The sequence below is a fragment of the Myotis myotis genome, unplaced genomic scaffold (genome assembly GCF_014108235.1).
Source record: "Myotis myotis isolate mMyoMyo1 unplaced genomic scaffold, mMyoMyo1.p scaffold_m19_p_11, whole genome shotgun sequence".
Classification (NCBI taxonomy): Eukaryota; Metazoa; Chordata; class Mammalia; order Chiroptera; family Vespertilionidae; genus Myotis; species Myotis myotis.
In genome coordinates this window covers 69,387,206-69,414,211 of record NW_023416315.1, presented here as the reverse complement: position 1 = coordinate 69,414,211, position 27,006 = coordinate 69,387,206, and the positions used below count along the sequence as shown (strand labels likewise).

The window sequence follows — 27,006 nt, the reverse complement described above, 5'->3', positions numbered from 1 at the left end:
GGCCCAATACTGCGCCCCTTTTAGGAGGCACTGCGGCTCCAGGTTGTGGGTGAGGAGCATGGGTGTTTAGCATAGAGATGATTAGGTATGCTCAAGGTTTACCTTCAGATTATAGATTTAATATTTATTCGAAGTGATGGAGTCTTTTCTGATCAACACACATCCTAATGTATCTCGTAGGTCTCAGTGTTTCAGATGTTCCCCTCGGACTAAGGCGACTGGCCCTGTCAGTCACTACAGATGCCCTAGCTTAGGCTGTCCAGGCCAGGGGTGGCCTGCGGTTCCCCTGTTTTCCTCTTTTGTGCTGGGCTCTCTCGTTCTCACACTGAGCTGATGGACTCCCTCTCTGTTTACTTAGTAACCGTGCAGCAAATCCTTTCTGGGACTTTTCCCTCCACTCCTGGAATGTTTTCATCCTCTGCACTTAGCTCTCTCTCAGAGACACACACACCCCCCGTGACTTGTGATTTGACTGGCCTGTGGCTGCTTCTCTTGGCTCTTTTTAACCAAGCCAGGCCTCACAGCACAGTGCTTACATGCTTGCCCTCCTGATGCAGGCGTTCGGGGTCTGGGGACCCCAGGCTCTGGGACCCACTGTGGGTTCTGGGCGTCACACAGGAAAGAATTCAAAAGGCAAGCCAGCATCAGGTTTAAAGTGAAAGTGAGTTTATTAGTGAAGCAGTGAGGCAGAACTTCAGCCCTTTTAGCTGAATTTTCTTTATTTATTGAGGTTCATTTAAGGGGGTGGGGGGAGTTAGGGTATTCAAGGAGGGGAAGGAATATTCAGGATCTTCCCGGGAAAGGGGTGGAGACTTCTCTGAGGAGCTCTGTAGCCACTTGTGTCCTTATTCGGGCTTTCCATCTCGGAGTATGGTGGCACGTGGAGAGTCCTTCAGCAAGCTGATGTATTACAGTGAGCATAGGATCGGCTAGCGCTTACCGTTAGGTGAATGAGTTGTCATGTTGGGTCCAGCTGGCCTCTGCCGGTTTAAGCCATGAACCTGGTGTGAGGTGGTTGTGTTTCTTGGCAGCTCCTGTAAATTTCATCGATTGTGGTTGTTCTGCCATGTAGCCCATCTCACTCCCGTTGTTCTTCCTTCCCTTATCTTCCCTCCACCCCCTGAGCCGAGGAGATGACCTCTTAGGACAGGTCTCAGGCCTCCCTCTTATGTCTTCATCACTCAGGCCCCTGAGTGTTTCCATTTTTTTTTTCCTTTAAAGCAGCCTCTTTTCTGCATTATGGGAGCAAAGGGAGCAATGGCAGATAGTCTGTAGGAAAGCCTATGATTTAGGTTGTAAATGTCTGGGCTTCTGGAATCTATCCGGATGCCCACCCATTCAGAAAACAAAATAAAGCAAGGACAACACCTATCTATATAGTACGTCCAGTTTTCCTCATCCACTTCCTCCCTTCTGTAGGAAATGGACCTCTGGGATCCATCTCCAGCATGGTCTGCTTTTGATGGACTTTGCTGAATCCCCCCAGGGCAAACAGAATGTAGGGATGAGGTTAGGGGAACCAAGAACTGTGCATGTGGGCCAGCATCCTGGTGGGAACCCCAGAGGCATCGCCTCAGGTAGACAGGGGAGGTGGAAACAGCTAAAAAGGCCTCAGCCCAATTTTTTTCAATGGCCCAATGGGAGACCGCAAGACCTAGGTGACAGATGAGGAAACAGGTGACCCCATAGTACGCAGCCAATAAGGAACCGGAGGAGGGACTAAATAAATGGGCTATGTTCCCTGCCCCACGTGTGCCTGGACAATGGGATGGACACCCGCTCTCCAAAACATATTAAAAGTCTTGTTTTCGCCATACTTCTGTCTCCGAGTCCGTTCTTTGAATTCAGATGGGTGAGCATTTCTCACACTTCTCTGGCTTTTAATAAAAGGAATCCAGTTGTACCTAATTCGAAAGACCAGCCTAGGTTACCAGCATCATTTCTCTTCTACTCACTAGGTTTTCTTCTCCAACTAGCTACTTAACAAGGTAGTAAGTTGTGTGGCATTACCTGTATTGTTATCCTCAGTGCTGACCACATTTACCATTTGCAATAAAAAGTACCTGTGCTGCTGACCTTTAACGTCTTTCTGTCTTAAATGTTCTTCCCATCTTTTCTCTCCCTCTAAGAATTACCTTTCTCCTCTCGTTTTCTTTCATACACAATGTTCATAACAGGGGCAAGAACAGCATCATGACATCTAAAGGGAGTTCCTGGGTCATTCTTTCCCACTCTACCCTGACCTCTTATCTCTGCAGCAATTTATATTGTCTGATTTCATTACTTGTGTATTGCTTCTCCCACTAAAAAGTAAGCTCAGTGAAAGACAGACCTTTGTCAGGGATCTTCACTGTTAGGTCCCACAGAGCTAACAAACATGCCTGTCACAGAAAATGTTCAAAAATATTAAATAAATGAATGAATGAATTGTGCCCAGCCAGCTCAGCCAAGGGTTTGAAAGCCCAAGGGCCGGGAAAGGATGAAGAAATGACCTGGTCATTTACCAGAGGTAAACAAGGTAGTGGTCACCATAGTTACAGTGTTCTTGTGAGTTTCACTTGTTTTGGCCAGACTTGCTGCACCTCCCACAGCCTATTAGCTAACCAGATAAGATCTACGGAGCCTCATAAGGTCAAGCCTAGTTATGCTAAGAGGACTGTGCCCTCTAAACTGGGACTTGTTTGTGGCTTTGCCAACAGGTCAGTCCAAGGCTTAACCCTATAGCCGTGCCCTACAATGAATGAACATTGAAAAAGAGCCACTGGGAGAGAAGGGGGAGGGAATATTAAGGATCCAGGAGGAGGCGCTAGAGATGAAGTTCTCAGGGATTTGAGAGTGGAAATAGGGGGGAGGTTTATTGCCTAGGGGAGGGGGAGTGTGGAATCTGGAGAAGAAGCAGAGTAATTAGCCAGAGATAAGTGGAGGACAGATTTCTTTATGGAAATCAAAAGAAAAGAGGAACTGTTCCTTAAATCAATAGCCTATAGGTTTGCCAAAAGAGAGGCTGTGTAACCCACTGTTTCCTTCTAATAGTGCTAATTTCCTCTATGAATGGGGTAGCAGTTATCTATAGAAATTAGAGGTACCTGGAGAGTGAGAAAGTTTTGTCACTATGGACAATGTAAGAAAGAATTGACCAAGGACACATAGCAGAATGGTCTGGGAAGCCAGAAGTCGGAATTGGCTTTGCCTACGAGAATCTCACTGCAGAGGTCTTCCTAGGGTCTCTTGGCTGAGTTTCCATAACATCTTATTCCCCCTAATTTACCTGCCCTGTCCTGATTTCTTATAAATAATTGCTTAAGTCTGCTTTCTTCGATGAGCTGTCACCTGTCTGTCTTGTTTACTGCTGGATCCCCAGCTCTTCCATGCTTGAGGTTTTGTCACGTAAATATGATGGAAGCACAGTGGAGAAAGGGAATTGAACATACCAGGCAGGCAGTGCTTGGATGTTGAACCATGGAATCTGAGCTGCAGAGAAAGACAGAGAAAAGGAGGCTAGTAGAAGAAAGTTGGCATTTGGGGGAAAGGTCAGTGGTGGAAGAACAGACGTTTTGGAAATATATGAATGTGATTAGAGAATGAAGTGTCTCATTTTACTTACAATTTCAGAGGTGAGACCATGGGAGGAACCATAAAGTTCAAGGTGAAACCACTGGAATGGATGGTAGCAATGATGTAGAAGAAATAGTCATTGGGGATGAGGAAGTAATGAATATATTATGGCTTGAGATGCAGATGTCAAAGCCTCCACTGAGATTTTCTAGTGGATTTTTCACCACCCTCTTGCGGTCCAGGACCCCTCAGGAGATGTCAGAGGCCCAGTGCACAGATTTGGCCCGGTCCCTGCAGGCCAGGCCAAGGGACCCCACTGATGCACGAATTCGTGCACCGGGCCTCTAGTATGCATATAAGATCTTTGGTTAATCTCTTCCTGCCCTCCCCCCTCCTCCTTTCCTCTGAGATTCATCAGTCCTTTCCATGTTTCCATGCCTATGCACTGAGCATCTGCCCCCTGGTGGTCAGTGCGCGCCATAGCTATCAGTCGAATGGTAGATTAGGCTTTTATATATATAGACTAGAGGCCCGGTGCATGAAAATTCATGCACTGTGTGTGTGTGTGGGGGGGGTCCCTCAGCTCACCTGCCCCCTCTCACAGTCTGGGAGCCCTCAGGAGATGTCCTACTGACGGCTTAGGACATCTGGCCTCCCTCTGTGGGAGGCAACCAGCTGATCAGGGGAAGGTGATGCCCCATCACGCCTCTGCTGCTGCCACTGCCAGCCGCTGTGGCTGCATGAGACTCGGGCCCTCGCAGCAGCAGCCACCATCCGCAGCCTTCCTGAGCCTCGGGCTGGCCCTGGCAGTGGCAGCCTGAGCCTTGGGCAGCCACTGCGGCTTTGTCCAGAAGGACGTCTGGAAGACGTCCACCCTAATTAGCATATTACCCTTTTATTAGTATAGGTATTATTGCTTTTGTGTCCTTATTATTTGTTTAGAACTTATGTAGAGCCACAGATGAGCAAACTTGCCTTTCACTGGGTGTTGAGTGTTGAGATAGCCCTAATGTACAGTTTGGAAGTACAGTCAGATGGTGGTCCGTGTTATGGGGATGAAGTAGTTCTGAGAACTGGATGGTCCTTCCATGATGGGCTTGAAATTCAGTTGTGTCAGCTGTGAGATCGAAGGCTGAGGTTCACTAAAGGTCCATTTAGGTGAGGAGCAGTCTCCAGAGACCCTGCTTGTGTTTCCAAGGAACCTGTGGCTCCTAAACCATCCTGCAGCTATAAATAAATTTTAAGTAGAAAATATGTAAGTTGTACATCCTAGCAAACTTTATCTATTTTATTTCTCGAATTACCTAAAAAAAGTGTACATTTCATCAATTGAAAAAATATTTTATTCTTATAGTAGGAAAAATTAAAACATAATTCACAGTAATAGGCTCTGCAATATTTCTAAAATGCCAAAAATCTAGACCAGCAAAGCAATTTGACTTTTAGTTATATATGACACACATCCTAGGTCTAGTATATATTTGTAGAAGCACCAAAAGATGTCGTAAATACATGGCTACTTAATAAATCCAGAAATAATCTTTCTGTTGTGTAGGAAAAAGTTTTATTTTTGATTCCTACTATATTTTCAAGGGCAGTATTCCTTGGTTTTCTGGTGAGTCTTGGAGAAAACTTTTTAATAGTATAAGTATCTGAGAAATAGAGTACTTTCATAACACAGCTTTTTATTCACTTTTACTGAAATTTATTATTTTGTTCAAATATTTAACTATTTTTGTCATTCTTGCTACTATTCATGATTCTACCGAAGTAAATTTCTTAATACATTTGTCCCTTTTCTATTCCAAATATTCTATAGTAGTATTTATAACAAAGACTTTTACATATTGAGAAAATGATGTTTGCATTCATTCACTCACTCAAAGAATGTGTACTATGTGCCCATTACGTTCCAAATACTAGTCTTAGGTTGAGGAAACCAAAGTGAATAAAACAGACAAAAATACATGCTTTCATTTACCCTTCCTTTATGGTGTGTGGAGACAGAAAATATACATAGTAAATAAATAAATTATATTTTTGCATTAAAAGGTAATGAGTACTACAAAGAAAAACATAACAGGGCATCTGGAACTACATAGTTTATTTTAGAATTGTTTCTTTTTGACAGAGACCAAACTATATTAATTGAAAAGTTTCTAGAATTCCTATTATAAAAGCAGAGTTACAATATAACATTATTAATCAACTTCATTCATCTATTTAACATCATTTATTGATAGGACACCACTATATTACACAGTTTAACATAGAAAATTTATTTAATTCCCAGTATAACCTCTGAGGTAGGATTTGTTACTACACATAAGAAAAACCCTGATGAAGAGAGAGTCAGTAATAACTCGCCCCAGCGGATGAAGCCAGTGACTAGTACAGCCGGAATTCACATCCGGATTTTGGATTTCCCAGTGCTTCTCCAGTCTTACTCTACCTTGCTTCATGTAACACTCCAGCTCGTTTATTACAACACTCTATCCTTTGCTTTATCGAAGTGGTATAAAGGTTTCAGATTTGGAAGTCCTGCCAATAAAAATGTGTTGAGTTAATAAGACAACTTTCATGTCGTCTAGCAGAATGATTTCTGAGGGACTTTTCTGCTGATCTCTCAAGATGTGAGAGAGGGAAGTGATTTCGGGATTAGAGTGTCATTAGAGTAGAATATCTAACTTCTCAATTAGATATTGAGGCTTTGCAAGTCTCAAGTTTAGTTGTAGTGGTGCCCAGGTTGAATGTATTTTTCCACTAAATATATATCTTCAAAAGTGTCTGAGTAATCAGGAGCTTTTATTTCTAAAAGTGCTGCTCCTGGCGTTTGCTAATCCCGCATTTGCTGGTGCGGTTGACATACTGTTAGCATAGTTTTCATTTCACATACCCAGTGCGTGCACCTGTTGTCAGACTGGCTAAAACTGTTCTCATTCCTTGGTATTGGGCCATTCTGCTGATACAGGGTGTTATAAATATTGCAAGGACAGGGCGGTTTGTAGGACAGGATAATACAACATAATCTGACTGACAAGCTCATTTCCTATTTGGTCCTGTAGTCAGAGACATGAGTTAAAATTTCAGCCTATGTCCAGGTTATTACAAAAATGGCCAGTCATTATATTTTATTTAGAATATGCTCTCCATAAGGTATATTGGTAAGAGTTACCTCTGTGTTGCTTAAACTGATCCTGATTGGGGGAAAAAGAGGAATGGTATCTTCCTAAATAATAACTTAAAGTTTGAAAGTACAATCTCTTTACGTGAAATCACTGCTATACTTGAACCGGCTGTAATAGAGAAACACATCCTGGGATTATGTAAGAAAATAATACGAGAAGGGAATTCTGGACACTGCACTTTGCCTGAGTGACGCCGATATATTTGGAAGCATCTGTCTTCCTCTTCCACCTCGATGCATGTCTGCTTATTTTGGCCTCCCCTGTGCTACTGGGTCCCTCTAACTCCTGTGTCCAAAGGTTCAAACTGTATTGAGGTTCAAGTACTCCTTCTTAGAAGTTTATCATTGCAAACTAGAACCAGATATATGTGTGTGTGTGTGTGTGTGTGTGTGTATATATTCACACACACACACACACACACACACACACACACATACTAGAGGCCCGGTGCACAAAAATTTGTGCACTCAGGGGGGAGGGGGAGGTCCCTCAGCCCGGCCTGTGCCCTCTCGCAGTCTGGGACCCATCGGGAGATAACGACCTGCTGGCTTAGGCCTGCTCCCGGGTGGCAGAGGGCAGGCCCAATCCCTAGGTTCAGACCCTGGTCGGGCTCAGAGCAGGGCCGATTGGGGAGTTGGGGCGCCGCCCCCTGTCATGCACAGAGCAGGGTGGATCAGGAGGTTGCGATGCCACCCTCAGTCACGCTCAGGGTAGGGCCGATTGGGGGGGTTGGGGCACCGCCCCCTGTCATACTCAAGGCAGGTTTGATGGGGAGGTTGCGGCGCCACCCCTTGTCACGCACAGAGCAGGGCCAATCAGGGGGTTGGGGAGCTCCCCCCTGTCATGCACAGAGCAGGGCCGATCATGGGGTTGAGGAGCTCCCCGCTGTCACTCACAGAGTAGGGCCGATAGGGGAGTTGGGGCACTGCCTCCTGTCACACACAGGGCAGGGTGGATCAGGGGGTTGGGGCGCCGCACCCTTTCACGCACAGAGTAGGGTCGATCAGGGGGTTGGGGAGCTCCCCCCTGTCACGCGCCGCCCTCTATCACCCACAGAGCAGGGCTGATCAGGGGGTTGGGGCGCCGCCACTCTCACACTCAGGACAGGGCCAAAGGGGAGGTTATGGCTCTACCCCGTCACACACAGAGCAGGGCCTGTGGGGTGGGGGTTGGGGCACCACACCCTGTCACACACAGAGCAGGGCCGATCAGGGGGTTGGGGTGCCGCACCCTGTCACACACAGAGCCACAGGGCGATCAGGGGGTTTGGGCGCTGCCCCCAGTCACGCTGATCCTGGTGCTGGGAGGCATATTACCTTTTTACTATATAGGGTAGAGGCCTGGTGCACGGTGGGTGTCGGCTGGTTTGCACCTGAAGGGTGTCCTGGATCAGGGTGGGGGTCCCCACTGGGGTGCCTGGCCAGCCTGGGTGAGGGGATGATGGCTGTTTGCAGCTGGTCACGCACCCTTCAGGGTGGGGGTCCCCACTGGGGTGCCTGGCCAGCCTGGGTGAGGGGATGATGGCTGTTTGCAGCTGGTCACACACCCTTCAGGGTGGGGGTCTCCACTGGGGTGCCTGGCCAGTCTGGGTGAGGGGCTGAGGGCTGTTTTCAGGCTGGCGGGTGACTGAAGCTCCCAACTGCTTCTTTTTTTTTTTTTATTCTGGGCCAGCTTTAGCTCTGGCTCCAACTCTGAGGCCTTTGCTGCTGAAAGCAGGTATCTGGTTTGTTTGGGTTCTATAATCGAAACACTGTATCAACTCCAGCTCTGAGATCCCGGCAGGCTGAAAGCAGGTTTCTGGGGTTTTGTTTAGCTTCTATATTTATAACAATGTTTCAAACTGCAAGCTCAGAGGCCGGCAGCGGCAGGCGTGAAACATTGGTTTCCTCCGTCACTGAAGCAAGCAAGCCTCATGTTAGCTTCAAGCTGCCTGGCTGCCGGCCGCCATCTTGGCTGGCTGTTAATTTGCATATCGCCCTGATTAGCCAATGGGAAGGGTAGAAAATATACGCTAATTACCATGTTTCTCTTTTATTAGATAGGATATCTACACTAATAAAAGAGAAACATGGTAATTGGCGTACGGCGATACCGTTTTCATTGGCTAATCAGGGCTATATGCAAATTAACTGCCAACTAAGATTGGCAGTTAACTGACAACAAGATGGCGGCTAATTTGCATATGTAGGCACAATGCAGGGAGGCGAAAGGGAAAGCAGGAAGAAGCCCCCTGCCACTGACAGTGATCGGAAACCAGGGGGGAGCTAAGAGCTGGGGGGCAGGGCAAAGGTGGCCCTGGGGCCTTTGCCCTGCCCCCCAGCCATGATCGGAGAATCAGGCGCCTTTGCCGCCCTGGCCAGTGATAGCAGGAAGTAGGGGTGGAGCCAGCGATGGGAGCTGGGCACGGTCGAAGCTGGCAGTCCCAGGAGCTAGGGGTCCCTTGCCTGGGCCTAAAGCGAAGCCCACGATCGTGGCGCCCCCCGCTGCAGCTGTGGGTCCCCGCTGCCCGGGCCAGACGTGTTAGGCCTGGGCAGGGGCGGAGCCTGCAACCGCGGGGAGCTGGGGGTCCCCTGCCCAGGCCTGACATCTCTGCCGGAGGCCTCAGGCCTGGTCAAGGGGCCGATCCGGTGATTGGTGATCGGAGGGTGATGAGGGTCAACTCCTCTGGCCGAGGCATCAGGCCTGGGTGGGGGGCGGAGCCGGGGATTGGGGGGATATGATGGTCCCCTTGCCCAGGCCTGAAGCCTGGGTCAGAGGCGTCAGGCTTGGGCGGGGGGTGGAGCAAGCGATAAGAGGGAGATGGGGGTCCCCTGCCCAGGCATGATTCCTGGGCCAGGGGCCTCAGGCCTGGGCGGGGGCCAGAGCCAGTGATCGGGGGGAGATGGGGGTCCCCTGTCCAAGCCTGACACCTCTGGTGGAGGCGTCAGGCCTGGGCAAGGGGCCGATCAGGTGATCGGAGGGTGATGGGGGTCAACGCCTGAGGGCTCCCAGTATGTGAGAGGGGGCAGGCTGGGCTGAGGGACACTCTCCCCCCACACACACACCCAGTGCACGAATTTCGTGCACTGGGCCCCTAGTATATATATATTTTTTGGTGGTGGCGGCGGGGGGCGGGAATACATCCCAATTTGCAGTTAAACTCTTGAGTTCAAATAGTTTTGTTTCCAATAAATGTGATATCCTTTCATCAGTCATGTTTTGCCAAAGTGCTGTGCACAGAGAGTGTGGTTAGGTAGTGTTCTATTCCTTTCCATTATATTCATCGTACGTATGTATGGGGCAGGCAGAGCGCAGAATCAAAAGTGTTTCTCCTGATTCTGATCTGTGTGATACGGTATATTGTTATTTTTAAAACACATATCCAGTACTTCTTATATGCCAGGCACAGTTCTAAGCACTTTACAAATATTAACTCCTTAATCCTCATAGCAGCCTTGGGAGGAAGGTATTGTCCAAGGTTACACACATGGTGCTAGTGGAGCCAGCAGATTCAAATCCAGCAGCCTGGCCCTGGCGTTTCTGTTCTCTTGCACTCCACCATGCATTGGCTAGTAATTTTCAGATGATTCTCTCTCATCGTTGATGTTTCTATTTCTCTCTCCCTCTCCTTTCCTCTTGGAAACCAATAAAAATATATTTAAAAAACATTATTAAAATATCGTCATTCTTCCTACTTGTCAAGGAGAAAACTCGCTTTTGTTAATGGCATTTCCAAACATTCTTGTGAGAACGAGGGATGTTTATTTGGAGGACAAAAAACTGTTGGAGGGATAGCCTAAGATTATGACATTTTGCTAGTCTCCTCACACAAAGACCCACCCAGTCTCACTGAGATGCATTCAAGTTTTGCTGCATCCTGAGAGAAGCTGTAGCAACATATGTCTCCAACGGGCTCTGGGATTGCTTCCCAGTTGTAGCACTTCCTGAATAATTCCTTCCAGAACAAAACCCAGCCTCTCGCTGAGTCCGTTTCCTCCACCCTGTTTACCCAGAAGAACTGTTATAAGATAATGCAGCTGGAACTACTTTATAAAAGCACGATGCAGATGATAGGCATTACTATTCATTTCCATTTTCTGCCAGAGTTGCGCTCTGTATTTCTGCACCACAGTATTCCTCTAGGACAGCGGTTCTCAACCTGTGGGTCGCGACCCCTTTGGGGGTCGAACGACCCTTTCACAGGGGTCTCCTACCTAAGACCATCGGAAAACACATATATAATTACATATTGTTTTGTGATTAATCACTATGTTTTAATTATGTTCAATTTGTAACAATAAAAATACATCCTGCATATCAGATATTTACATTACGATTCCTAACCGTAGCAAAATTACAGTTATGAAGTAGCAACGAAAATAATTTTATGGTTGGGGGTCACCACAACATGAGGAACTGTATTAAAGGGTTGCGGCATTAGGAAGGTTGAGAACCACTGCTCTAGGAGCTCTGTACGTTAATGGCCCCCAAATTTCAACTTTCTGTCATAGTGAGAAAAAGGCAGTGCACCTTCAGTTCTTGCACATGAGGTTGTCTCTGTCCTTGTCAGCCTTTCAGAGAATATGTCTTTCATGTCTACAGAAAAAAGTTAAAAGAGAACTTTCCGAATGGTCCTTGATTTGCATGAGTGATGTCTTTCAAGACAAAGATGCCGCTTCCTCTTGAGTTTTTATGCCTCCTTTCTTTTTCAGATGGAAGAATCCATGGAGACCCACTTTGGCAGCCATGGCAGAAGGGCCATCCTCTACAGGCCTCCCTCCTACAGCACAATGGAGCTCCGGGCCCACCAGCACATTCTCGCTCAGCTCGGTTACTCAGTGGCCATCACTGAAGAGAGGTCCGGTCCTGACCTTGGGCTGGGGCTCCTAGGAAAAGGTCAGAATATGAAAGCAATTACCAAAGTGGCTTGGCGTAGAATGTTAAGTAGTTTCTGGAATGTGCTACTCTCTTCCTCTAAAAGAATTCGGAAACACGAATTTCTTTCCCTGATCAGCTTTCTTGCCTTATAGAAAACTTGGCTCCTTTTCTACTTCCTCTCAATGTTTCTTTAGCTTTAGGTCTTTATTCTTGAAATTATTTTGTTTGTGTTTTTGTAGCATTTTGGAATTGCATAGTTCATGTTTAAAAACTGCATAAACCATGTTTATGTTTATGAGCCTGAATACATGTTCTGCCCAGCGCTGAACTGCTCATATTTTCAGAAAATTGCCAATTCATCTGCCTGCAAGTGGAATGTGCTGGGAATTGTTTCCAGAAGCCAGCTTCAGCGTGATTCATAGATTGTCTGTAAATGTGAGAGAAGTGTGCATATTTTTCACACATGCTATTACTGGTCAATACTTGTATTTCTTTCATTTGAAGTGAAAAATAAAAGACAAGTGTTTTAAGCAATTTATTTGAAAAAAAGAGCTGAATAGATGATAAGGGTCAAAAAGGCAATGACAATAACTAACACTTGTTGGACAACTAACCTGTGACAGATACTTTGCTGTGTTCTGTATCCACGATCTCATTTCATCCTCACGGAAACCCTCTGTGTACCCTAAGCTTAAGGCACATTAAATCCTCTCCCTGATTTTCCAGAAGAGGAAACTGAGGATTCAAGAGGTGAAGGGACTCACCCTGCATCTTAAACCTGGGTTGAGGGAAGGGCAGGATTTGAACCCCGTGTTCCCGCCGTCACTTCTGGGCTCCTCCTCTTCACCTCCCCGTTGCCCCCGTCTCTCTTTTGGCCCAGGATCCTGCTTGACTCTGCCATTAGTAAATCCACAAGGATGTGGAGAGCTCATTCGCAGGAGCAAATCAGATTTTTCTCTTTATAAAAGAAGGAAGAAAGGCCATTTGAATCGAGCGCTGAACTCGGCAGTGGTTTTCTTTGGGAGAGAATATGCAGATCCCGGTGCCAGAATAATATTTATTTTTCCTTCAAGTTTCAACAGTCATGCCGTCGTCATAGCACTTCTGCAGTTGGGTGCCCGTGCTCTTTAAAGTGCTAGGTTTATGCTAGTGAATGGAAGATCACTCTTGACCACATTGGCTGTAAAGTTGTAAGCTAAGTTCGCTAGCAAAGCTCTCAGGGGTTAGAGCAAAAAAACCCCAAAAAACCTACTTTGGCCCTGACCAGTTACCTCAGTGATTAGAGCATCATCCTGCTGACTGAAGGAGTGTGAGCTTGATTCTCAGGTCAAGGGCATGTACCTTGGTTACAAGTTCAATCCCGGGCTGGTAGGGCAGCAGCCGGGAGGCAACAAATTGATGCTTCTCTCTTAATGTTTCTCTCACTCTTTCTGTCTTCCTCCCCCCACCCTTCCACTCTCTCTAAAATTCAATGGACAAAATATACTCACTCCTTGGGTGAGGATTAAAAAAATCCCCCCCTCCACCCCCCAAAAAATCCACTTGGATGAAAAGAAAGGTATTAAAAGTGTGGAGAGTGTAGGCCCTGAGGACAGGAATGCCATTTGGTCCCTGGCCCACGGGGGGTAGGATGGCAACCTAGAGCTCTGGGCTTCTGGAAGCAAAGGAGGAAAACAGGAAAGATGAAAGCTCTGGAATATCAAAGAGGGCTGGAGACAAACTTTACAACCCCCATCAGGGTTGGTTCTAATAGGAAGGACCAATCTAGGACATCCATAAATGATATTGTCAGGAAACCATTTATCAGAGTAGGTGTTAAGGAAAGATATAAAACACACTAGAGGCCCGGTGCACGAAATTCGTGTATGGGGGTGGGGGTGGGGGTGGGTCCCTCAGCCCAGCCTGCAATGTCTCCAGTGCGGGACCCCTTGGAGGATGTCCGACTGCCTCTCGAAATCCAGGACCACTGGCTCCTAACCGCTTGCACTGCCTGCCTGCCTGATCGCCCCTAACCTCTCTGTCTGCCTGCCTGATCACCCCTAACTGCTCCCCTACCAGCCTGATCACCCCTAACTGCTCCCCTACCTGCCTGATCACCCCTAGCTGCTCCCCTGCTGGCCTGATTGCCCCTAACCACCCCTGCCTCGCCCTGTACCCGGGACCCAGGATTCCCTCCTCTGGCCAGTCTCAGGCACCCGGAACCCAGGCCAGCTTCGCCCGGGCCAGCCGCAGCCGCAGGGGACCGTGGGTGGGTGGCTTTGCCTGGGCTGCAGCCGCAAGTGCTTGGGACTGCAGGATGGGCAGCTTGTCCCTCTCCTGGGCCACAGCCGCAGGCGCTGGTGTCTGGGACCATGGGGTGGGCGGCTTGTCCCTCTCCCCGGCTGCAGCCTGGCTGGTTCCCATTCTTCTCTCAGGACATCATTTGTGCCTGGCCAGTCCCCATTCCTTTCTCCCCAGTGTTGAGTGTCTGAGCAGTTCAGGCAAGAGTACGAGGACACGAGGGTGCAAGGGCGTGAGGGTGTGATGACCATTTACATATTAGCTCTTTATTATATAGGATTCTCCAGGGCGGGTTAGAGGGTGTGGTCCTGGGAGGGGTGGGGCCTTGCAGAGAAGCCCCTTAAATTTCACTTCAGGGTGGGTCAGTGGGGCAGGAGTCAGCTCGGGTGGTCATCGGGGCTGGATTCTGTGCGGGGAGGACAGTGGGGCTGGGGCTACTTTGGGGGAATGGGTGCAGGGGGACGTGTGGTCAGCGGGCGCCTGGGGACCTTGGCGGCCTTGAAGGTGAGTTGGGGGCAAGAAGTTGGAGAGTGCAGGATACAGGAAATGAAGAGAAGAGATTTGTCACCTATGAAGAAGGGGCACTGTTGGCTACAGGCAGAATTGACTAAAAGTCTGGAAAAAAAAGTCCTTCTGTATGTCTCAGGTGGTCCCACACACCTCAACGTAGGTACCCCCAGGTATCCCAAACACATGTCACCAGACACCCAACCCCCAGGTATCCCAAACACATGCCAGACACCCACGCAGGTGCCATAAGACACCCCAGCATGCTTTCAGGCACCAGAAAAGTGTTCAGACACCCACCTAGGCCTGTTAGATCCCCAACACTAACATTCAGAATCTGAAAAGCATGCCAAATCACCCCAAAATACCACACACCTTCATTCCGAAGCCATCAGATAACCCTAAACAGGCTTTCTGAAACCCAGAAACATATGAGACCCTACATGGGAACTTTCTAGAAGATCCTCCCCTAAAACACAAACCAGACACCCCTCTCCCCCAAATCAATTAATCAATCAATCAGTCAATAAAATGTTTATTCTTCCTCCCATCCCACAAAATAGTTTAGCCCATCAGCAAAGCCGGTGATTGTGTGTGACCATCGCCTGCGTGGCTGGTGAGCTGTACTGAGTGGTGCAGAGCTTGGCCCCGGTCACACACCACTGCAGCCCGCAATTCCTGTCCCTCTGCCTCCTCCGTGCTGTGACTGGCTGGGTATGGGCACAACATGGATTATTTCAACTTTCATCCCATTTCAAGGTTCAGTTTTCTCCAGTTGCATAACAGCGGGAGTATGTCTCCTCTCTCCGTTGATGTCCTTGGGTCAGTTTTACAAGAAAAAGGAGGATTACTTTGCAGTTTCCAAATATCCGAAAGTGCAAACACAGCCGGAAGGCAATAGGCTCTGGCAGCCCCCGGAGCCGAGGGGGCCCAGCAAACAGCACAAGATAATCAAAGGGTGTCCCTGGGGTTTGTCAACGTAAATGCTTGCTTGACTGCTCTTCCCCACATTCCCTCAGTTTTTAACACATCTATCTCCTAACTCTTTCTAGGTATTCTTTTACTTTTTTGTTAAATATATTTTTACTGATTTCAGAGAGGAAGGAAGAGAGATAGAGAGATAGAAACATCAATGATGAGAGAATCATTGATTGGCTGCCTCCTGCATGCCCACCACTGGGGGGATCAAGCCTATAACCCAGGCATGTGCCCCCAGCCAGAATTGAACCTGGGACCCTTTAGCCCACAGGCTGACGCTCTATCCACTGAGCCAAACTGGCTACGGCTGTTCTTTTACTTTTTATAGTAAGATATTGTTTCTGGATAGGCTTCAAGAAAGGGTAGCAATTGCAGGAGTATGGAAAATTGATTTTTTTTTTGTTTTTCATTTTGTAGTTCTCTCTGAGCACACTATGCATTGAATACCCGAAATAAAAAAGCTCTATGACTATAAGCTGACATTTCCTCGATTACCTAACATATAAAAAATACCCCACTTTGCTATTGCAGCTTATTTGCCATGGCTACAAGTTTAATGTACAAATTATGTTTGCACGGAAGCACTTACTGCAAAAGACATTTTCTAGACACTCGAGTCTTGTAAAATTTGTTTTGCTTTAGTTTCACATATTCACCTCATGCTTATTTTGCTACATGTGCAGCAACAGCAAGTCTGAGGCTATGTTGGCGCTTTTTAACGTAATCTTCTCGTGTGGAGCAGCCCAGAGGAAGTGGAAGCAACTCAGAATGATCTAGAAACCTACCCACCATCTTTCACTTCACCATTGCAGTGTCTGCTGTTTGCTAACTTGAAATTTGAAATATTACATTAGAAACAAAACTTACTAAGTGCCCAGGTGCAGACTTGACACATTTATTTATTATTAATTAATTTATTTATTTACTTATTTATTTTACCTTGGACTTATTTTATTCCTGGCGAGGCTGCATATGTTCTTGGATTTGTTACCTGTTTACTTTCTCTATTGAAACAATTAGAAGGAATTCCTACCCCACACTCAGCCTTTTCCCCTAGTGGTTGTTGGTTCTCTGATGAGAAATTCTGTCATGCACTCGCGGAGCATAAATGGAGGACTGAGCGGCTTCTCGGCTAAGATGTAGGGTGCTGAGAAAAACAAAAGTCACTATAGGTACATAGATGGAGAGATAAAGGTCACCCATGTATCTTAAGTCTTCATGCCACAGAGGGGGCAGAGGCAGTTCGCATTCATACAGTGAGGGCTTCATGGTGCCAGCTAACGGGGTGGAATAGCTCCAAATCTATTTAAGATTTCTACTTTGTGTGTGTGTCTGTGTGTGTGTGTGTGTGTGTGTGTGTGTGTGTGTGTTTAAATTTATCTTTATTGCTGAGAGTATTACAGATGTCCCCCATTACCCCTCTCCACCTGGCTCCTGGCTCCTGGCCCACCCAGGCCTTCACTGTGTCCATGGGCTATGCGTATATGCATATAAGTTCTTCAGTTAATCTCTCCCCATCCCCTCTCCCTCCTCCCCTCTGAGTAGAACTGACACATTTATAAAATACATTCTTTTCATAGGAAATTAAATACAAAATGCATTTTCCCTGTTCTACCTATCCATTGCTTTCCTCTCCTCTCCTCTCCTGAGGACCCCAAGTCACTTCTGCTGAACTCTCTCTGTCATCCTTTGAAGCCCCTGTGGCCTCTTTCCAGTTTGGGGCCACTTTTTTTTTCTTCTAAACTTTTCAGACCAGAAATGCATAAAAATTAGAAAAAAATAAGAGGGGGTTCTAGGCCAAGCAGGCAACACACCAATATCCTATCTAATAAAGAGGGAATATGCTAATTGACCCTCACACCATCGCAAAGATGGCGGCACCCACAGCCAATAAGGAGGGAATATGTTAATTGACTGCCCTGCCCTCAAAGATGGCAGCACCCACAACCAATAAGGAGAGAATATGCTGACCTCCCTGCCCTCAAAGATGGTGGCGCCCACAGCCAATAAGGAGAGAATATGCTGACCTCCCCGCCCTCAAAGATGGAGGCACCCACAGCCAATAAGGAGGGAATATGTTAATTGACTGCCACACCCTCAAAGATGGCGGCACCCACAGCCACAAGATGGCCAGCAGGGGAAGGCAGTTGTGGGCAATCAGGCCGGCAGGGGAGAGCAGTTGGGGGCGACTGGGCCGGCAGGGGAGGGCAGTGGGGGGGGAACAGGCAGCAGGGGAGGGCAGTGAGGGGCAATTGGGCCTCAGGGGAGCGGTTAGTTGTCAATCAGGCTGGCAGGGGAGTGGTTAGGGGGTGATCAGGCTGGCAGGCAGGTGAGTGTTTGGGAGCCAGCAGTCCTTGATTGTGAGAGGGATGTCTGACTGCCGGTTTAGGATCAGGCCTAAATGGGCAGTCAGACATCCCTTGAGGGGTCCCAGATTGGAGAGGGTGCAGGCTGGGCTGAGGGACATCCCCCCGCCCCGCTCCGCGTGCCCCCCCCCCCCACTGCACGAATTTCATGCACCGGGCCTCTAGTTAAATATAATCTGTTTTTGTGGAGTAACATTTGGGCTGTATATTTTATTTAATTGTCCTAATACTTATTTAGTACACATTTATTGAATAGAAAAGAAGTCTTGTGTTCTAATACAGTTAATTCCATTCTAGTGACATAACAGAAGTTGGTGGCTCTATCCAGAAGGATTGCAGGGTTGTGAGACTACATGACCTTAAGCAACTCAAGTGCTCCGAGCCCTAGTTCTGTTATCTGTTAAAGGCGGAAATGGTATTTACTTCACAATAGGATGTGCCGAGAATTTAATCACTTTGTCCACCCCATCAGAGTTCTGAGAAGAGACACAGTAAAACTCAGCCAATATTTTTCTCATTCAATAGTCTGAAAGTGGGGCCCAGAAATGTATATGTTAAAAAATGCAAACAAGTAATACTGACATGTAGCCCAGTTTGGGAAACACTGTCCTAAGGGATATGGCTCAAGGAGTAACAATTTTTAGAGTGAATTTTGGAAATAAAATGATGCAAAAGTCAGTTTGCTATAATGCCATTACACTCCTTAAGATTAAACTCTGTAAGTATTTACAAGCATTTCATATGTAAGCTGGTTTTGAGAACAGTAAGAAGACACTTGTCTTTAGGTTTAGGCTAGCAAAACTTAGAATGCAAAACATATACTTTTATGGTCTGTCAATCCCTTGCTTTGGAAAAGTATATCTTATGTCCACATTTCTAAGAACATATAATTCTCTAAGGAAAAGATAGAAGCACCAACCAGCTATTCCCTTTCTTGGTATCTAAGTAGCATTTAGTAAACCAGTGCTTTAGTACATGGAATAGTATAGTGGTCTGAGAGAGAATAAATGCCTTCCAACAGTTCTGAACTTTTTCCATGGCAACATCCAAGTAGTATGGGTCCAAGAGACTGACTCAGTAGATTTTGTCATCGGATAGAATATTTATGAGTATATGTTAAAATGGGAAATTAAAGTATAGTGCATATCTAGCACTTCTCTGTCCACTTCTGAATGCATCTTGCACTTTAGTAAATTAAAAGTATTATATAGTTCACCTGAAAAGCCAGTGTCAACCTGCTATTGAAGCTACAGAATCGGAGTCACTCTGATGGTGGGAAATTGCTCTTGTTTTTGTAATGTTGGGGTTGTGTATGGAATGTTTTCTGAAGAAATACAAAAAGTGAAAGGCCATATTGATTTTCTTGCCAGGGGTTGGCAATCAATGGACCACAGGCCAGATCCAGCCCAGCGCCTGTTTTTGTAACAAAGTTCGCTGGAACACAGGCACTCATGTATTTTGTCCTGGCTTTGTCGCCTTTGTTCTGTAACGGCGGACTTGAGCGGTTGCAACAGAGACTGCCTGGCTCTCACTGCCTAAAATAGTTATTATTGGACCCTTTACGGAAAAAGTGTACCGACCCTCGTGTCTCGACTAATTCTATGTTATTTGACCCCTTACCAAGCTGATGATTAAAGTCTGGGGCTGAGATAGTTTAGTAATTTTAACTTACACCAAACCTCATTTCAAAAGGATTTGATAGTAAAATAAAACATATAATTACAAAATTACTAAAAGGAAAATACAAAAATTGGGCTCAAACTGGATATGGATATGTTAGCTACAATCATTGAGGCTAACTTTTGGCTTTGAGATTTGGTGTACCTAGAGCAACAGGGAAAAAATATGTTTTACCCTCAGGAAGGGAGCATTGCAGTTCCTTCCAGGAACCTCTCACATGCCCAGGTAGCATATCTACAACACCTTTCTCAAAGAGGTTACGAAGGAGACAACCCTATGCTATGTAACAGGTCAAGGACAAAGCCAAGATCTGACATCCATTCATTTTGCATGCAAATGTGGTAGAGTGAAGGCATATCTATGAAGGGCTAGAGCTAAGACAGAGATAAACAGTACTTTTTGATATTTGTATTGACATTACACTTGATATATTGTATTTTGGAGAATGGCATTTTAAATAATGTTGCTTCACAGCTTTCCCCCCTCTAATAAGGGCATTTATAATTCACCAGATTATGTTCGTGGAAACACTATTAACAGATAATAGAGCGAGAGAGACAGATCACGACTTAATGTTGTGGAAAATATGTTTGAAAAGAAAAAAAGGCTATTTCCTCTCCTGTACATAATGTAATAGATTTCTGCTTTCTTGTATTCCCATTTACTTTCACGTGCACTCTTAAAGCATTTCTAACACAACCGGGTATCATTGGAAATTTAGCCTAACTTTGAAGGTTTATTTAGAATGGCTATTTGCCAAAGGCCGTTTCTGAAGTTTATATGGAAAAGAACTATCTACCAAGAAACCAGTCTTTTGTAAGGAAAAACCTGTTTCGAATTTTTCTTTTGTTTATTTGTATTAAAAAAGAAGCTATGAGGAAGCGGAGATTTAAATTAGCCATAAGTAAGAAGAGGCACAACAATTGCTTTCCCGGGGAAGTAGTAGACTGCGGTAAGTAAAAAGAATAAGCTTTAGAGTAAGATGGAGCCGGGCCGGAGTCCCCAGTGGCACTGTTTCGTGGTTACATAACCTTGGGCCAGTTACTGACTCTCTCAAAGCCTTGGTTTTCTCCTCAGCAAATTGGTTGTTTCGGATTGTTCAGTGAGTGGGAACTGTAGGCACTCCAAACGTGGAAAATGATCCTGTTACTACTGTTACAAACAAGTTACAGAAAAGAGATTGCTGCTGCTGCTGCTGAATATTTTGGGATAAATGAATACTTTAGGTGTTTTCAAGGCACTTTGTCCCAACTTAGATATTCTTGTTTAAAAAAATAATTCTTTATTGTTGAAAGTATTACATATGTCCCCCTTTTCCCCCATTAACCCCCTCCACCCCGCCCCTGCCCCCCCTCCCCCCAGCCCCAGGCTCTCACCGCCCCATTGTCTGTGGCCAGGGGCCATGCATATATGCACACAGGGTTCTTAGCTATTCTCATGGAAAGGTCTGGGTTGTAAACACTCCTGAAATTCGAACACACAGTATCCTGGATCATTCCATGTAGGAAAGACACCCACTTCCAAAAAATCTTGAGGTCAGGGATCCTGCCTGTTCTGCTTATCACTTAAAAGCATGCCCTCCACATAGGGGCACACAGTAAATACGTACCAAATCCACGAATCCACGGAGATCAAATGGTGCACCAGTGTTTGGGCCCTTTAAACAGTGAATGGCCTGAGAGAATCCACATTCAAGCTTCATGGATAAACCTTTAGTTTTTATCTAACTTCAGAGGAACACTGATATGCTCTTATAATGAAAACTAGAGGCCCATTGCATGAAGAGATTGATGCAATAGATCTTCCTTCCTCTGGCTGCTGGTACTGGTACCGGTTTTCCTCCAGTACCCGGGACCCAGGCCTTTGGTCTGGCCATAGTGGAGAAGCCAAGCCTCAAAGCTTCTCTGCTCCAACCACAGCAGAGAAGCCAAGCCTCTTCAGTCTTCAGTCTTCCCTCCGCTCCTGCATATGCAAATTAACCACCATCTTTGTTGGGTTAATTTGCATACTAATCCTGATTGGCTGGTGAGCATAGCAGAGTGACACCAATTTGCATGTTTCTCTTTTATTAGTGGAGATAATGCAGCCACCAATGCAGTGGTATGTAGATAGGGCTGATGCTTTGCACAGCCATGAGTCTAGACTCAGAGGCTTTTAAATGCTGGGTCCACTTTTCACAGTTCCTCTCTTTGTGTTTAAGAGCCCCCTATCATTGACCAGTGTCACTCAGCCTGTGGGTTCTGGGGGAGCTGGATGAGTGTATACTTAATTCAGTCACTGGTGCTGTGAGCTTTTCACATGGATGTATGTAGCAGAACCTGGAGTGAACAGGGGCCCGGGAAGGAGATGAAGACTTGTGGGTGTTTTGCTTAGAGGTGACAGTGGACTCGCTAAAGGCTTAATGGTCCGTAAAACAGTGGAACACATAGTGTTACCTACAACGCTCCCGGTAAAAGACATGTGAAAGCACACAGACGGCTGCTGGCAGGGGAGAGCATGGGAAGTATGAAGGGCCAGCCCCCTGTCACGTCATTTCAGTTTTTCTGTGTCCTCTACACTGAGCTCTCCAGTTCTTTTCTTAGCAAAGTGTAACATATTCACTTTTATGCTCTTCCAGTCCCTTGCTTTGGCAAATATATCAGATGATGCAGGATTTTTATGACTACAGTATATATAATTCTCTAAAGCAGCGGTTCTCAACCTGTGGGTCGCGACCCCTTTGGCAGTCGAACGACCCTTTCACAGGGGTCGCCTAAGACCATCCTGCATGTCAGATATTTACATTACGATTCATAACAGTAGTAACATTACAGTTATGAAGTAGCAACGAAAATAATTTTATGGTTGGGTCACAACATGAGGCACTGTATTTAAAGGGCCAGAAGGTTGAGAACCACTGCTCTAAAGAAAAAGATAGGGGCACCATCAAATTGCTAGTATTGTCTTTCATATCATTCAGGTACAATTTAGCAAGCCATTGTTTTTGTTTGTAGAATGAAATAGTGGCCTAAGAGAGAATCAATGTTTTTCAAAAGTTTTAAACTTGCTCCAAGGATAGCATCCAAGTAATATGTAGTTCAAGAGAATCTGACACAATATACACTGAGTGGCCAGATTATTATCACCACCTGACGTTTGTAGGCAAATTAGCTATAATTTCGCGCTGAAGTTGCTAGAGGGCCAGATCATTATAAACGTCTGAATAGCACAACATACCTAAGTATCGTTGCGGATCAAGTTCATCCTATCATGTTGATGGTGTATCCCAATGGAGATGGCTTCTTCCAACAAGACAATGTGCCATGCCACGGTGCTCGTATTGTGCAGGAGTGGTTTCAAGAACATGAGGGAGACTTTACCTTGCTTAGGTGGCCCCCACAATCACCAGATCTCAATCCAATTGAGCATTTGTGGAATGGAGTTAAAAGAGCCATCAGGCAGCTGGTTCCACAGCCATCAGATCTCCCAGAACTGGACAGTGCTATTCATCAGGCATGGTGTCAGATTCCTCGCATCACCTTTCAACATCTTGTGGAGTCAGTGCCAAGAAGAATCACTGCAGTATTGAAGGCAAAAGGTGGCCCAATGAAGTACTGATGGGGTGGTCATAATAATCTGGCCACTCAGTGTATGTTATCATTGGTTCAGGATTATTTATGTATCCTTGAAGAGGGCATATTTCTACAGGTGTAGCAGAAATCAGAATGGCAATGGGCACGAGGAAATCGATTGTTCCAATTGAAAAGAACGTTTCTGGGAAGCCCTGCGAGTAGTCGGACCAATATTTTTGTATTCCCACTGTTTAATGGGATACTCGAGTACAATATTCATTTGTAGGAACTCTAGAAGGTGTAACCAGGACCAATGGAAGGATGAACACTGCATCAATTAGAGTCATCCAGTGATGGAACAGAGCCCATCTCAACAAGTAGGAAGTTTTGTTGGAACAAAAAGAGTTAGGAAAGCCGCAGAGAGAGTGGTTTTATCACTCAGGAGAATGTCAACCAACCACCAAAGTCTTTCTTCAGATTCGCAGTTCTGTGATGCGCTATCACATTCACATACACAGAAGCAAGGCGAGATTTTCCATCTCCATCCTTCCAGGGATTTCTTTTCCTCAGGCTTTGCTTTTAGTCTGTGTCCTGTGGCCAGCAGAGAGGCGTGGCTTGCAAAGGAGTGCAGAAAAGTGGATCCGGAGGCAACATTGGCAGCGGTCCCTTTTGGCTAGCGGTGCACGTTCATAGCAGATGCTTCTACTGATACTTAAAAAATGTTAGAGCCCAGTGAACTTCCCTGCTCATTCCTTGCCCCCTCCAGCCCCACACCAGCACCCCTGCTGCTTTCCTGAGTTTAATATGCTGTGTTTACCAGGAAGACAGAAGAGTAAAGGTCACGTTTAAAAAGCACAGAGTGCTTTGCCTGCCTGGTCAGTATTTCACCTAGGACGCATCTGACATACGCTTTTTATTATGCGAATAAGAGGTAATGGATGGTATCAGAAGTGCTTCCGTGCCTTTAGTTAATCAAACTGGGGGGTGGAGGGGGGGGGGAGTTGAATCAAATAAACTTACAAGTCTGCATCATTCCCTGTTATTATGCTATGGCACATGGTAATTGTGTGTTCAGGTTTATTGCTGTTTTCCTGAATGCTTATAGAATTACTGGTGTATTTATGACCAAGTAGAATGTGTTCTTTAATTGGCACACTCGAGCTCAAGGAATGTTTATTTAACCTTAACTCGGTTGAGTTGTTTATGCTACGGGGACCTGAGTTCAGTTTACTTTAGCTTTTGAAAAAACTTTTTTATTTATAAAAGTTGAGTTTCAAGTGACCTCCCGGCTCTGATGTTTCCTCTACCCACCACTGTGCAGGGAGAACAAAAAGCCAGTGTCTCATTTTTTACTCCAAAGGCACTAAACTGCTTCCTTAAGTGGGTTACTTCTTACAATTGAAAATGGTAACCAGATGTTTACTGAAATCCCTAGCATTTCTCCCTCAAGCCCAGCTTCTTTCTAATTGTTTGATCTTTTTAAAAGTTTCATAGAAACCAGATTGGGAATGTGAATTTTCCAAAGCTGGGAAATGCTTAATATAGCTTTGAAGATACTTTCTCTGTCCTGTTTCTTTAAATGAATGCCCTTTCTGCTGCTTTTTATTTTTTAAAAGGATGCAGCATTGAACTTTTTCTAGGCAATATATTTCAGATCATTGTTCTTTCCATATTGCTTTAAAATTCAAAAGGCTTTTAAAAAAAAAGAAATTAGAGAGTTTTTGTTTTGGTTTGCCAAGTACTAAAAAAAGTGCTTTGAATGACAGATTTAATTTGCAAAAACAAATAATATTCATATTATATTTAGATGAGGAAAGACTCTATCTAGGAAAGAAAAATGAACTCCTTCCTATGGGACCTTTCAATTGGCTGTGTGATTAACTCAAGGGGAGCTTGGGGATTCAGATATTGTATTGTCAGAATTAGCTGCTTGAAATAGTTTAGATATCCCCAATTTGGGAGGAGCTTAAGGGCATCTTACCATATTTCAGGACTGCCTCTTAATTTTTGTACCACTTTTACTTTCCCCCCTTCATGTTACAACTATTGTTGAAACCTCCGGAATCACTTCCTTTTCAGATTTCACTTTCCCCGGTGAAACAGTACTTCCCTAGGAATATTCTCTTCATTCTAAGTTGCTTCTTCCTTAGAGAGTCTCTTCATTCAGTTTGGGAAGCAAAGCCTTAAGGAAAAGTAGGTATTTTTTCCTTAGCAATGTCTCTCCAATTAACCTTCAGTAATTTGACTTTCACCCCTCTCATATTCCTCCTCCCCAATGTATCCTTTCAAAATTTACCAAGAAACTCCTTTTTGTTACAAAATTAAGTCACTATTTATGATTGCATTTTTTTTTTTTTTTTGGTACAAGAGCAGATTTGAGCACAAGTAGAATATCAGTATTTCTCAAATAATAGAAAAAAATTTTAAAGCTATAAATTGAGGTTTAATGTGAATTCACTGTGGAAATCCCTCAGTTTTCTTTATCTTTCTTTGGCAATGTTCCTCAAACTTGGTGAGACGTATGAATCAGCCTGAATTAAACGCCTGCCCTGGCACAGAGTGGGTGCTGCAGGGTCTAGAATTTTCTTGCAAATTGTTTTCTCTTTCGGTTTCCTTCATAGCGCTGCCTCCTCTTCTGGCACCTTGCTGGCCCCTCCTTTTTCATGTTCTTCTCCACATATGGGCCTTCTCCAAGATGTTTGCCCTGGTCATCTGTTTGCACCTTCTCTTGATACTCCGTCCCAGCATTTTTCTCCTCTGCAGAATCAATGATCTCCTCGGGGGATATAACCTTCAATAAGGCCTCCTCCTAATCTGTCTCCTCCAGGCAGAATTTTGAGAGTCCAGATTTTCCAGGGACCTGTCAGATAATTCTGATTTGTGTGTCCCTACCTCAACCTGTATACAACTGAACTCTCGTCTTAGTTATCTGTGGTTCTTGAAACGCACACCATGCTGTTAGCACTGCATTCCCTCCAGCTCTAAAGCTCATAGGTGGGTCCTCTCTCTCCTTCAGCCATAGCACACGGCAGGCACCACGCTCCGTAACGTGTGTGCTTGCCGTCAGCCATGGCTCCACATTCCTTGCAGTTACTGTGCCTCCCGGGGCCACCACAGTGCCTATCCAGTACCCTCCCCGCAGCTGGCCCCTGCCTGCATAGGACAGCCCCACCACACTGCCAGGTGCTTGCACAGCCCAGCCCCGTTCACTTCGCTGCCCTGTGCAGAAGTCTTCAGTGACATCCCGTTTCCTCCTACACAGCACCCACTTCCCCTAGCCCTGCATCCAAAGCTTCCCGTGCTGCGGGGTCAGCCCCTCCCCCTCCCTGCTGTAGCATGGTTATCAGGCCTGTCCTCTCTCTCGAATTATCCAGGGAAAACTTAAAAATCAGAGAAGCCGATGATCAGGCCCTATTTCGAAAAGTGTATAAGCGCTTTCAGGAAGGGGGTGGACCTGGGCATCACTATCTAATATAATAATAGAGAAATATGCAAATTAGCCGGGATGCTGTAACGTCATGACCGATCTACAAGCAATGGAGAGTGACAGGAGGACGGGCAGCGACCTACGAGCCGCAGAGAGCGATCAGTGGTGGTGGGCAGGGTGGCCAGCTGAGGCAAGCGGCAGCGAGCTACTCGCGCATGGATTCGTGCGCAGGGCTACTAGTATTTTTAAAAAACTTTCCAGGTGAAGGGATTAAGGAGGACACACTGGTAGTTACAAAATAGTCACAAGGATGTAAATTACAGCATAGGGAATATCGTCAATAATACGGTAAGAACTATGTGTGGTGCCAGGTGGGTACTAGAAATGTCAGGAGGAACACTTTGTTAAGTATAGGATTGTCTAACCACTATGCTGTATACCTGAAACTAACACAAAATGTTGTTGAATGGAAACTGTAATTTAAAAAACACATACACAACTTCCCAGGTAATATTAACACGTGGGCAGGTAGGAGAATTCATGAGGTTGGCCCGCTCATCTTTGCCTGATAACATCATATTTTGCAATGCTATTGAGATTTTTGTCTCCTAGAACCA

The 27,006-nt window shown here is 45.7% G+C and overlaps 1 protein-coding gene across 2 annotated transcripts in view; it reads left to right on the top strand.

The window, feature by feature from the left end:
- The window catches only part of CPED1 (cadherin like and PC-esterase domain containing 1), a 281,289-nt gene that overhangs the window by 20,203 nt on the left and 234,080 nt on the right, over nucleotides 1–27,006 (top strand). For both annotated transcript variants that reach the window (XM_036328853.1, XM_036328852.1), the window contains one exon: nucleotides 11,435–11,618. In XM_036328853.1, coding sequence (XP_036184746.1) covers nucleotides 11,435–11,618 — 184 coding nt within the window. The remainder of the gene's footprint in view (nucleotides 1–11,434; nucleotides 11,619–27,006) is intronic.